General features: G+C 36.7%; 1 protein-coding gene across 1 annotated transcript in view; it reads left to right on the top strand.

Annotated features, from left to right (window-relative positions):
- The window catches only part of stxbp6 (syntaxin binding protein 6 (amisyn)), a 73,304-nt gene extending 61,328 nt beyond the window's left edge, over positions 1 to 11,976 (top strand). The window contains exons 5-6 of the mRNA XM_079833228.1: positions 7,665 to 7,822; positions 10,309 to 11,976. Coding sequence (XP_079689354.1) covers positions 7,665 to 7,822; positions 10,309 to 10,332 — 182 coding nt within the window. The 3' untranslated portion in view covers positions 10,333 to 11,976. The remainder of the gene's footprint in view (positions 1 to 7,664; positions 7,823 to 10,308) is intronic.
- The last annotated feature ends 288 nt before the right edge of the window (positions 11,977 to 12,264 follow it).

Here is a 12,264-nt window from a genome sequence, read left to right as displayed (position 1 = left end):
ATAACAGCGTCTGAACGACATGGCGACAAGCGCAGCCGAACCGAACCGAACGCAACACTTCCTCTTCTCCACGAGGGAGCAACAAGACTTTTTCGCGTATTCTTGTGGGCGGAGGTTAGTCGACATACTGTTCTACTGACGTAATTAAAGCAGGATGTACCAGGATATAGTCCAAACCGGCCGTTCGCTGTAGGCTTTGAAAGGGAACTTCTGTCAAATAAAATATCTCGCTTGGCATTGAACTTTGAGCTTTATAATTTTACAGGTATTATTTATGCTCTAACAGCAACATTACACACTAACTAAAGTTTGAAACATGGGATCACGAAGAACAGGACCTTTTAAAGCGCTGTTTTCAAGCCTCAGCCGCGCTTCATTATAGAAATGTATTGTTTGCATATTGTGGTGTATACAAACTATGTAATAGATTATGGCCAAGGTCAAAACCAGCCCGCGCTGTCGCAGTTTAGGCAATACGCCATGGCCAATGAGTGATGTGGATGTTGTCATGTGACCGCATTTTGGTTCGTTTCAACTGGTTCGGACCAAAGCAACAGTGTGGTGTGAAAAGGAACCAAAAAAGCTGAAAAATGCTACAATGTATAATTGTTTGCCCTTGGTTCCGACAAAATGAACCGAACTAGAGATATGAAAGCACCCTAATTAATTGAAATCATTAATTTTCACACTGCGTCCTGCTTATGCAACTGCATTCAACTTGAAATAAGGCTTTTAAATGATCAGTTATGTCAGTCAGTAGTGGTGTCGAAATTAATAGTTTCTTCTGTGCATCGCGATGCAGACGAGGACGATTCGGTATCGGTTCAGTAATAGACCATAACCAATTGTAATGTACTGATTATTTTCTGACGTCATTTGTCGCGTACGTGCTGTGTCGTGGTAGCATACAATGTCAGAGGGAGGTGAGACGCAAGTGTGAGTCCCCCCTAATGTTGTTTCAGATTCTCCTACAACAGGTTTTCATGCATCCAAGCTAATTTAATTTTCTCATAATAATCATTACAGCATCAGCTCTTCTTTTCTCAGTGTCTGAAACGGCTCGATAAAGGCTTCAGTCTCTCTAAACCCCGCCTTTCTGAGAGCCTGCTCTGCTCTGATCTGATTGGTCAGATGGCCCAGTCTGTTGTGATTGGTCTACTCTGCTTTGATTGGTCAGATTAATATCGCCTGGCATTATGCAAATTTGTAGCAAACCTACATAGGTTTGAACAGGAAGTGAGTCTGGAATTACTGACGGCTCGTTTCAAGCAGTTCAGAACCAATTCTTTCTTTATCTGCACTCTGAGCTTTGAAACTTTGCAGACCTTTTACATTCACACACAGTTATATTACACACTACCAAAACTTAACCTCAGACAGTTTACATTTGTATGCTGCAATTAAAGTGTTCGCCTGTCGAGGAGAGCACTGATGCTATTTTATCCGTGTCTTGGGGGAAGCACCCTTCCTTCTCTTCCTGCCAGTTATTCCTCCCACTTAATAAATAACAGCTTTTAGTGATGCTTCTTGTCTTTATTCTTTTAGTCGCGGTCTGACTCAGAGAAGACGGACTGTGTTATTGTGGCGTTGCTGTGGGTTCAGGGGCCTGTGTTCTGTTGCCTGGCAGGGTTCAGTTCACTGATCCATTTAAAGCTCAGCAAACACCAACAAACCTGATTGTGAGCTGAAAGTCAAATATTTAATTTCAGTTCATGTTTATTTACGATAACTCTGGCTGAAATGTCATTTTAAAGTTCACATTATTCGCTGCATGATACTGAAACATGAATACATGGCATATAGCAGCAGTTTATAGTGTTGACATATAGCAACATTTGTCCCCCTGCACTGCTAATGATGAGGTTAATGGTGCGATCATGAGAACTGAGAGATCAGTCGTGTGTGGCTGATGAAGACCAAACCTTTCTGGCCCCTCCGGTCTAAGTCTCACACCAGTGCAAAACAAATACGGTGAAGCTGCGCAGGTGTGGGACGAAAACCGTGGGGTTGTCAGATGTCACTACAGGACCAGTTTCATCCTCCATGGATAGATACTGGAATAAATGACTTGTTGTGGTCAAACGGGCATTCGTAATGCTGGAAACATTTCATTAACAGTTACTTCTGCACATCCTGTTATGGACACTTAAGTGTTTTTTATGTTTTTGTTTAAAGTGCACTTTTGTAATGTAAAAATAAAAGTTTTAGTTTAAAGTATGTTTTAAATAATTGTTTTAATAATCTTTTGTCGTGCTTATAAGCACACTTATCTTATCTTAGCACATATAAAGTACTTGATTTATCATTTGAACTGTAGTGTTATTTGATGTTACGTTTAAAGTATTTTAACCCTTAAGAACCCGGACCAATTTCTCCTTATAGGAAAACTATGGGGCATATAAAACAGGCTTAAAGGACCACTTGTAACATGTTTCTGCAGTTGTTTTTGAAATACAACCCCTCCTTGTGAAAGATCTGTAATGTTACACATATGTTACGTTGGGTATTTATTTCTCAGTAAAAAAAACGAAAAACATTTTATCAGTTTTTTTGCTAAATGGCAAGTTTATTTTCTTTTTCACAACATGTATCAAAATTACGCATATTATTCAAAATTATTAACAAAACATATCAAGCCATAGACGGATCTTCCAACGCTACGAATCATTGTTGTTGAAATTTAGTAAATGCTAGTAGAGTCTGAAAACAGTTCTGTGACATGTTGTCAGCCACAATGGGACACATTGGGTCATTTTCCCACGTATGCACAATGTCCTGGCATTTGGTGGAGACCCATGCGCAGATCAATACCAATCAATATTTCCATTTCTTTAACAGTGCTGTTAACATTATACTGAGTTCCAGTTTTTATTTAAAATTTAACTTCGCCGAATTTTATCCTCTTTGTATTGCTACAATATATATAAATGAACAACCCGTTCTCCGCGTTACCTGGACTGAGAAATTCACGTTAATTTATATAAAAAGATTTCCACATATTTCCAATAGATACTTCCACATTTTTGTAACCCTTGCACACAGACGGTCTGATCGGCAGAGGGTTATTAACAGAACAATTATTGTAAGGGTAGGTTTACCACTTATGCAAATAACCCTAGATAAAGGGAACCAGCGTCTCGCTAGTAAAATATTGATGGATGCAAATTGTAAAGACGATTGCGGTGACGTACAGGAGTCGTACAGTAAGCACAAGTTATATTGATACACGCTAAAAAAAAACGTGTATGTGTGCTCTTGATCGCACATTGTATTTATGCACACGTTGTTTCCACACACATTCAGGACAATGTTTGTATCTGTCATGCATTTAGTAATTTTGGAAGAATCTGTACTGTAGTAAGCATACAATTAGACATGTGCCGGTAAACGGTAATACGATATACCGCAATAATGAACATGCACAATATTGTTATCGTGGGCACTTCAAAATACCGTGAATAATTATTTATTACGAATTATTCCGATTTTTAGAATGTATTTTAAGAATACTTTACCCGTCAACCGTTTAATATGAACAACGCGTCAAAGAGGAACGCGCACTGATGTAAACAGACCGTTCATGAGCCGAGCACATGGCGGAAGGCGTGAAGACGCACTGAAGTGCACATTCACTTTCAGACAGCAGAGGGCGCTGATGGAACAGCAGAAACACAGCCGTTTCCCCAGTAACCACAATCCGGTGCTCGTCATCACATAACCTAATACTTAAAGACTTAAAGTCATTTTCAAACTTTTTTTTTTTTTAAGTTTTAAATTACATGCCCTAGATATTGTTTGAATATGTTCTGACTGTTGTTCAATCACACACTTTACAATATGGCTCCATTATTTAACATTAGTTCGTTCATTAACAAACTGACAATGAAAAATACTTCTAAAGCATGTATTAATCTTAGTTAAATGTACATTTCAGCATTTAATAACACATTATTAAAATCAAAAGTTGTAACTGTATTATTTAATGGACCTGAGCTTACACTAACAGTTGCTTTTTTAAACTAACATTATCAAAGAAGAATAACTTCAGTAAAAATGTAGCTATTCATTCTTTGTTAATGTTAATGCATTAACTGGCGAGACATTATTGTAAAGTGTTACCTACTGTTCTTTATAATTCTTTAGCACTTTAATCTGTTTCAAATATTTGTTTACTTTATACATTTTTGTGTATTGCTTTATTGTATTTAAATGTTTGGTTCTTTTGTTATAATAAAGTTTTTAAACCTGTTATAGTATGACAACACTTTTTTTGCAACTTTTTTTAAATATCGTGATAATACCGTAAACCGTGATAAAAGCTTCAGCAATTAATCGCAACATGAAAATTTGATACCGGCACATGCCTACATTAGATTAGATTCAACTTTATTGTCATTACACAAGTACAAGTACAAGGCAACGAAATGCAGTTTAGGTCTAACCAGAAGTGCAATAGCAGCAAGTGCAGGATATATACAATGGTTGCGTAAGTGCAGGACATAAAAATGTTCTGAATATATATAAATATGTATAAGTAGAGAGATGGTTATTACTATAAGTAGAACTGAATTTACAGATGAATATATACAGTGAATAAATATACAGATGGCTATTACTATAAACAGATTTTACAGGTGAATATGTACTATGAATAAATATACAGATGGCTATTACTATAAACAGAATTTACAGAATTTATCTACATACAATGCAGTCAGGTCAAATCTCCATGTGGTAAAGACGATTGCGGTGATGTACAGTAAACAAAAGGGTGCGATTAATCGTGAACATTTTTTTTTATATATTGGCAGCCCTAAGTTAAATACATGACATACAAGTTTCAAAGTAAAATATAGCTGCAAGCAGCAATACCGGGGCCAAGCGCCACAGAAGCAACAAGGAAGCTAGCAGCAGACCAACTGAAAAAATAAGTGAAGACATTTGAAGCAAAAATGTTAAAACCCCACATTAAAACATTGAGTTGTATAGAGCCATTTTCATATTTTGTTTAATTATAGCGCCACCAAGAGGAACAATTCTAAAAAAAAAAAATTGTGTCTCCTCGGAGTGAGCCCATACATGTGTGTCAATTTTGGTGAAAATATCTTGTTTTGTTTTGGAGTTATAGACATTTATATGAAAAAACACGTAAAAAATGACTGACACCTGACTTTGATTGGATTTTACTCCCCTTACTATCAATATTTTGACATTTGGGTATTAGCATATTGCTATCGACCTATGTTTCTGAACTTCTGACGCTGGTTTCATCTCGATCAGACTAGCGGTTTTGAAGATATCAGCTAATGTTTTATAAGTGCTAAATTACCACGCTGCACAAATCAAAAGCCGAAACCTGGCAAGTCTGGTATTGTTGGACTCGGCAAGGATTCATGAGACCAAAAACGTTACTCCCATGAAAATAAGTCAACCACACCCAAAGCTATAAGCGTTTGGGGGGAAAAAAATTCTCCACTGGGTGGCGCGGTTTCGAAACTTCCCAGGCTACTTCAGAGCATCGTGCTGATGACCCATACCGAGTTTCGTGAAGATCTGTTCATGCGTTCCTAAAATAAAGCATTTTAGCACATAATTAAAAATGGCTGACAGCCAAAATGGCCGATATGGTAAAATTGGATATCAGTCGACTCGGCCTGCCATCCTGAATCTAACTTTTATGATTTTTGGACAGACGGTTCAGAAGTTATAAGCAAAAATAGCCAATAGCCAGAAGGCCTTTATTAACCCCACAGAGCTGTGTGGAGCACTTTTATAATGGGTGGATGCACTTTTTTTGGGCTGCCATTCACTGCCGTTATAAAGCTTTGAAGCATCAGGACATTTATTAAAGGGTTAGTTCACCCAAAAATGAAAATTATGTCATTAATGACTTACCCTCTTGTCTTTCGACACCCGTCAGACCTCCGTTCATATTCAGACACAAATGAAGATATTTTAGTGTAAATCTGATGGCTCTGAAAGGCCTCCATTGGCTCAATGGCACGGTTCACTCTCAAGACCCTTAAAAGGCACTAAAGACGTCGTTACAAAGTCCATCTCACTACAGTGGTTCTACAATAACTTTATGAATCGGCGACAATAGTTTTTGTGCGCAAAAAAACCCTAAATAACGACTAATATAGTGATGACGATTTCAAAACACGGCATCATGAAGCTTCGAAGCGTTATGAATCAGTGAGTCGAATCATGATTTGGATCGCGTGTCAAACCGCCAAACTGCTGAAATTTGGCGATTCAAACTGCTGAATCGACTCACTGATTCATAACGCTTCGAAGCTTCATGAGGCCGTGCTTCGAAATCGTCATCACTATATAAGTCGTTATTTAGGGGTTTTTTGCACACAAAAACTATTCTCGTCGCTTCATAAAGTTATTGTAGAGCCACTGTAGTGAGATGGACTTTGTAACGACGTCTTTAGTACCTTTTATGGGTCTTGAGAGTGAACTGTGCCATTGTGCCAATGGAGGCCTTTCAGAGCCATCAGATTTACACTAAAATATCTTCATTTGTGTCTGAATATGAACGGAGGTCTGACGGGTGTCGAACGACATGAGGGTAAGTCATTAATGACAGAATTTTCATTTTTGGGTGAAATAACCCTTTAATAAATGTCCTGATGCTTCAAAGCTTTATAACGGCAGTGAATGGCAGCCCAAAAAAAGTGCATCCACCCATTATAAAAGTGCTCCACACAGCTCTGTGGCGTTAATAAAGGCCTTCTGGCTATTGGCTATTTTTGCTTATAACTTCTGAACCGTCTGTCCAAAAATCATAAAAGTTAGATTCAGGATGGCAGGCCGAGTCGACTGATATCCAATTTTACCATATCGGCCATTTTGGCTGTCAGCCAGAAGAATGTCATATACACCTAGGATGACTTGAGGGGGAGTAAATCATGGGCTAATTTCATTTTTGGGTGAACTAACCCTTTACGTTACATATAAAGTCCTATTTAAGTGGGTCAAAAAAAAGATTACATTTAATCATCACACTTAAGTAAATGTATTATTCAAAGCCATGACACTATATGACACTCATGAATTCTGATTGTTGGTGGTTTTCCCTGTTGGGAAGAGGTAAAATGTGTAATTTTTACTGTTGATCACCAGGTGGCACCATTAACCCTTTAGATAGGCCTGTGCTAAAAAAAACTTATTTTCTGGCTTTATATGGAGTAGAACAGCATATAAACAAGGGAGAAAAAGTTCAAATCTGATGCTGCACACAAACTAACAATGCATCAAAGCCAATGTTGTTACTGATCTTTCACCTGTGATTAAAAGGTAGAAAAAAAAAAAATCCAGTCCACAATCACATTTTATATTGAAAATAAGTCATTTTGTGTGGGGTTTTTTTGGCAATTAAAGAGTACAAATCCTGGTTTTGTTTTAAACATTTAGTAGTTTTGATCAGGACTGAAGTTGATTATTACATTTATGCAAAAAAAAAAAGAATTTTTTAGTTCAGTTTAATTTAGTGTATGTTTTCCTCCCGCACATATGAAAGGGTGGTGAATTTGCAGAATGCACAAGGGTTGAGTATGCTGAAGGGGATAGTGCAGTTACTGCTACTGTAAGTGTGTCAGAGTCTCCTTCTCACCTGTGTGTGTGTGTGTGTGTGTGTGTGTGTGTGGTCTCTGTAGGGAACAGTATCCTGCACGAGGCAGCAGACAGTGTGAGCAGTGCCGTGCAGAAGGCCAGTCAGGCGCTGAATGAGCGCGGCGAGAGACTGGGGCGTGTGGAGGAGAAGACGGGCGACATGATGAACAGCGCCTCGCATTTTGCTGAGACTGCACACAAGGTAAAATCTGCCACGGGTTTGTGTTTACTCTTGGACGTTTTGGCCAGTTCCTGTAGGTTTTCTAAAACTTATTGAGGTGAAAAACTATTTGCGTTGCTTTGCTGCCTTCATGTGGCGACTGCTGTCACACACACACACATGCACGCTACTGTTCAAAAGTTTGAGATCGGTAAGATGCGAGAAGTCTCGGTAACACTTTACTTAAAGCCCATATGTATAATGCATTATAAAGGTATTCATAATGTACGTTGTATCTATTCATAAATAATTATTATAATATTCGTTTTAGTGCATTATACATTCTAAAGGTGTATTATAACTGTGGTTACAGTTATTCATGAGACCATACAATGCATTATAAAGTTCATTACAAGGCATAATTAATGCATTAAAAATTCTTTCATAATGCGTTATACATAAAGTGTTTATGTAAAGTGTTACTGAAGTCTCTTCTGCTCACCAAGCAGGAAATACAATAAAAATACTGGGAAATATTACAATATTAAATAGCTTTCTATTGTGAAATATTGTAAAGTGTAATGTATTCCTGTGATCAAAGCTGAATTTATCATCATTACTCCAGCTTCAGTGTCACAGGATCCTTCACTAATCATTCTCATATGAGGATTTGATGCTCAAGACACATTTAAGCATTTTTCAGGATTCTTTGATGAATGGAATAAAACAGTATTTATTTTAAATAGAATCTTTTGTAACATTATACATGTCTTTACTGTCACTTTTGATGAATTTAATACATCTTTGCTGAATCAAAATCAGAATTTTTACTTAAATTTTTTTTTGAACAGTAGGGTATGGAAATGTATTTTTACACTTATTAACTCTTTCCCTGCCAAACACTGAATTTTGATTTTAATGAAATAAATAAATGCACAGTGTGTCAGTGAAGAGCTGATCTGTGATCAGGAGGAAACGCTGCTCCGTCTGAAAGACTGAGTTTGAGTCGATTATATCCTGCGTTTGAAAAAGCCACACGTGTCAAACATCTTCACAAACTAGTGATGTGAAGCGTTCATAAACCTGTTCAACAAAATACATTTAATAACTCATTTTAACTCACTTCATATAGTCAGTCGAGCTGATGTGGCTTCTTATCACAGAATGTCAATCAGCACTGCATACTTTATTATGAAAATACCCGAGAAGGCTTGAAGAACTCAATACACCATATCTTTTCGCAGAAGTATTATCTTCATGTTTAATCAATTAAAGCGTTTCTATCTTCGTTTTATTCAGCATACAGCGCGAGCTTCACATTCGGGATTTCCCATAGCGATTTCCTGAATACTATTACTCCTGAGGCGTCTGTGGAGTTTCTGCTCGAGGGCGCCCTCTGGCCTCCAGTATGAATGAAACTTTTGGGTAGAAAATTAGAAAAATAATACTTCTCTAAATAAATGTATATGACAGTCCATATGTTTTTCTTCAATGTACAAGAGTTTTAATCCCCACAGTGGATGCATAAGAGACTCATATTTCATATTAAAGACAAAGACTTTAAGAAATTGATATCACATATAAAAAGCACAGATTTTTATAATAGTATATATATATACATATATTTTTACAATAAATCCTTAGACCTTTCTAATGATTTTTAGTCATAGGCTGTCTGCATACTAACAGGTAACCCATAATTGTTTTTGTAAAATAAGTTTTCTGTAAAATATTATTATTATTATTATGCTGTTATTTTTATTCGTAAATGCTCTACTTAAAAATTTGAATAATGAATATGTTATTGTAATAGTAATATTTCTTATTTTAATTTAGCAATAATAATAATAATCATAATTATTATTATTAGTCATATTAATATATAAACACAACATGTAATATACACACTTTTCATTTGTAAAAATAAAAAATAATAATAATCGCATTTTAAATCGCAACTTTAACCAGAATAATCGCAATTAGATATTTTCCCCAAATCCAGCAGCCCTAGATCGTATGAAATCAGATGCATATCAAAATAACGTGATCATCAACATCAAACATCATAAATCAAAACTGTCACTGAATGAGATGTGGACCCAGGACGAGCTCTAGGACTGAAGCTTTGGGGTGTTGATGAACTCCATCTCCTCCATCTGTGTTTGATCATCGCTCTGAAGCTGATCTGGATGGAGTCTTTGACAAAAACATGATTTTCTCAGCTTTTTGATCAAAAAGTTGCTTTTTTTGTGAAAACATTGTTTTGTTTAAAAGCAGAGGGTCTGCTCTCTGTTTTGATATATTGCATGCTCAGATATTCATACAACAAAATATTCTATGGGCCATTATATTTTTGTGAAAATGATCAAAAACCCTGGCGGTGGCTGGCAACTTTTTTTTTAAGTTTACCAACATATTTATTAACAAAGCATGCAAGGGGCAGGAGATTGTGTACCATTATGAATGAGCTCACTGACCTCATTAGACATTTTATACAGTAAATTCTCTCTCTCTCTCTCTCTCTCCAGCTTGCCATGAAGCACAAGTGTTAAACCTTTGCCGTATTTTTGGAGAATCTGGTACAAATTCCTCACCCCTGCTTTCAGAGAGTGTTGTGGGATGCGCATGAAGTATGATATGAAGAAATGAAGATGTTGTGTGTCACACTGTGGCCGATCAACATGTCTGTAGCCTTGAAGACATCACGCATCCTCTAACCACAGATGGGACCATCGCAAGCTTAATCCTAAAAGCCTTATTCCTGCGTCCGTACGGCGGATCATTATTATCATTTTAACATTCCTGCTGATTATATGATATCCCTTTGATATTGTTTGATAAGTGCCATAATGAAAGAATTGTAGTGTGTGAAATTATTAGAGATATATAAGGGTTTTATACAAATATATTTAACTTGTTCTTTTTTTTAACATCATTTTGTTTCCTCGAATTTCACCACATGCCAAAAAAACATATTTTATTGATTTATTACTAAAATAAAGTTCTCAAAGATGAATCGTAATGGTGCAGTGCATCTGAAGTGTTGAAATGTCTCCAGAAGTGCTTTGAGAAATGACAAGACCATGAGACGTGTGGCGCTGCGGTTGACGACGGGTGGTGTTTTAACTGGATGTTAACTTCAGGATGAGAGGAGACCGTGTTCCCTTCAGCGATGGGCCAGGGACAGAAAACACTAGTCTACAATTGAGTTAAATTTACTACTAACCCACAGATGTCTGTGTACCTTCAGTCTCTGCAACAGTTTGACTTCTAAGGTTCTTAACGCTTTTCAGTTTCCCTTGCAATACAGATCTGGGACCAGCCAGAGCGACTACATAAACACATGCTCTCACGCTACAAATATGTTTAAGATAAACTCAGTGTTTCGTCTGCTAGGGAATACTGCCGCTCTCTGAGGAGCACGACACGGCTTTTTTCGTTTCTGCCTTTTAGCTTTTTCTAAGATTATTTGGTGTAACATGAATGTTTACACATAACTGACATATGTATTGAAGTCATTTAAAGTATTACAATTTATCTGTCTTGAGGAACCTCTGACAAAAAGCATATGGCTTACACTTCTTTGTTATACTTTGCAATGTATTTTTCCCATTTGATTGTTTGCTAATGGATTACAAAAAATGACCAAAGTCTGTAGTGCGCCCTTTTTATCTGTTGCATTTCATGCAGTAGGTTGAAATAAAAAAAAAACATTTGCGATTTAAATGTACATAATTATATCTGTGCTTCAAACCCTGCCTTAAAACTGCATTGAGTGTTGAGAGCTGTCATTTGTAACATCATTCATAGCTTCTTTTATGTCTTTTAATTTGTTTTATGGATTCTGAGAACAGCTCTGATGTACTGACGTCTGCTTCTTGCTTTCTGCCAACAGAGCCATCAAATACTGCCATCATCGTAAGAGAAAAACATATGAATTATAAAATTGTCATGTGCATCCCAGGCCTAGATGTGTTTTTCATGTCACATGCTTTCATTATGAAAAGCCACCCCTGTTTTCAATGATTTAACCACATTTTTCAGTGTGTAGAGTAGCGATATGCTCCATTTTTGTTTAAAGGGAACATTCAGATATTGTTCAACCTTTTTTAAATGTGCCTGTGCTACTGTGGTAAATGGAATAATGAATGATTAATAAATGATTAATAAATGATGATGCATCTCTTTGTTCTGGTAAATACATTTGAAACGCTTGTCCTTGTGCAATAATGCATATTCAGGATCATGTGATATCAATATCAGAAACTCAGTTTCAGTTTGGCTGCTGAATGTCAAGCCTTCATGCACGTATTAGCTTTCAATGCTACAGTGGGGCAAAAAAAGGATTTAGTCAGCCACCAATTGTGCAAGTTCTCCTACTTAAAAAGATGAGAGAGGCCTGTGATTTTCATCATAGGTACACTTTAACTATGAGAGACAGAAAAAAAATCCAGAAAATCACATTATGGTGGAAAATAAGTATT

This window comes from Gobio gobio (genome assembly GCF_949357685.1).
Source record: "Gobio gobio genome assembly, chromosome: 13".
NCBI lineage: Eukaryota > Metazoa > Chordata > Actinopteri > Cypriniformes > Gobionidae > Gobio > Gobio gobio.
This window is presented reverse-complemented; position numbering and strand designations above follow the sequence as displayed.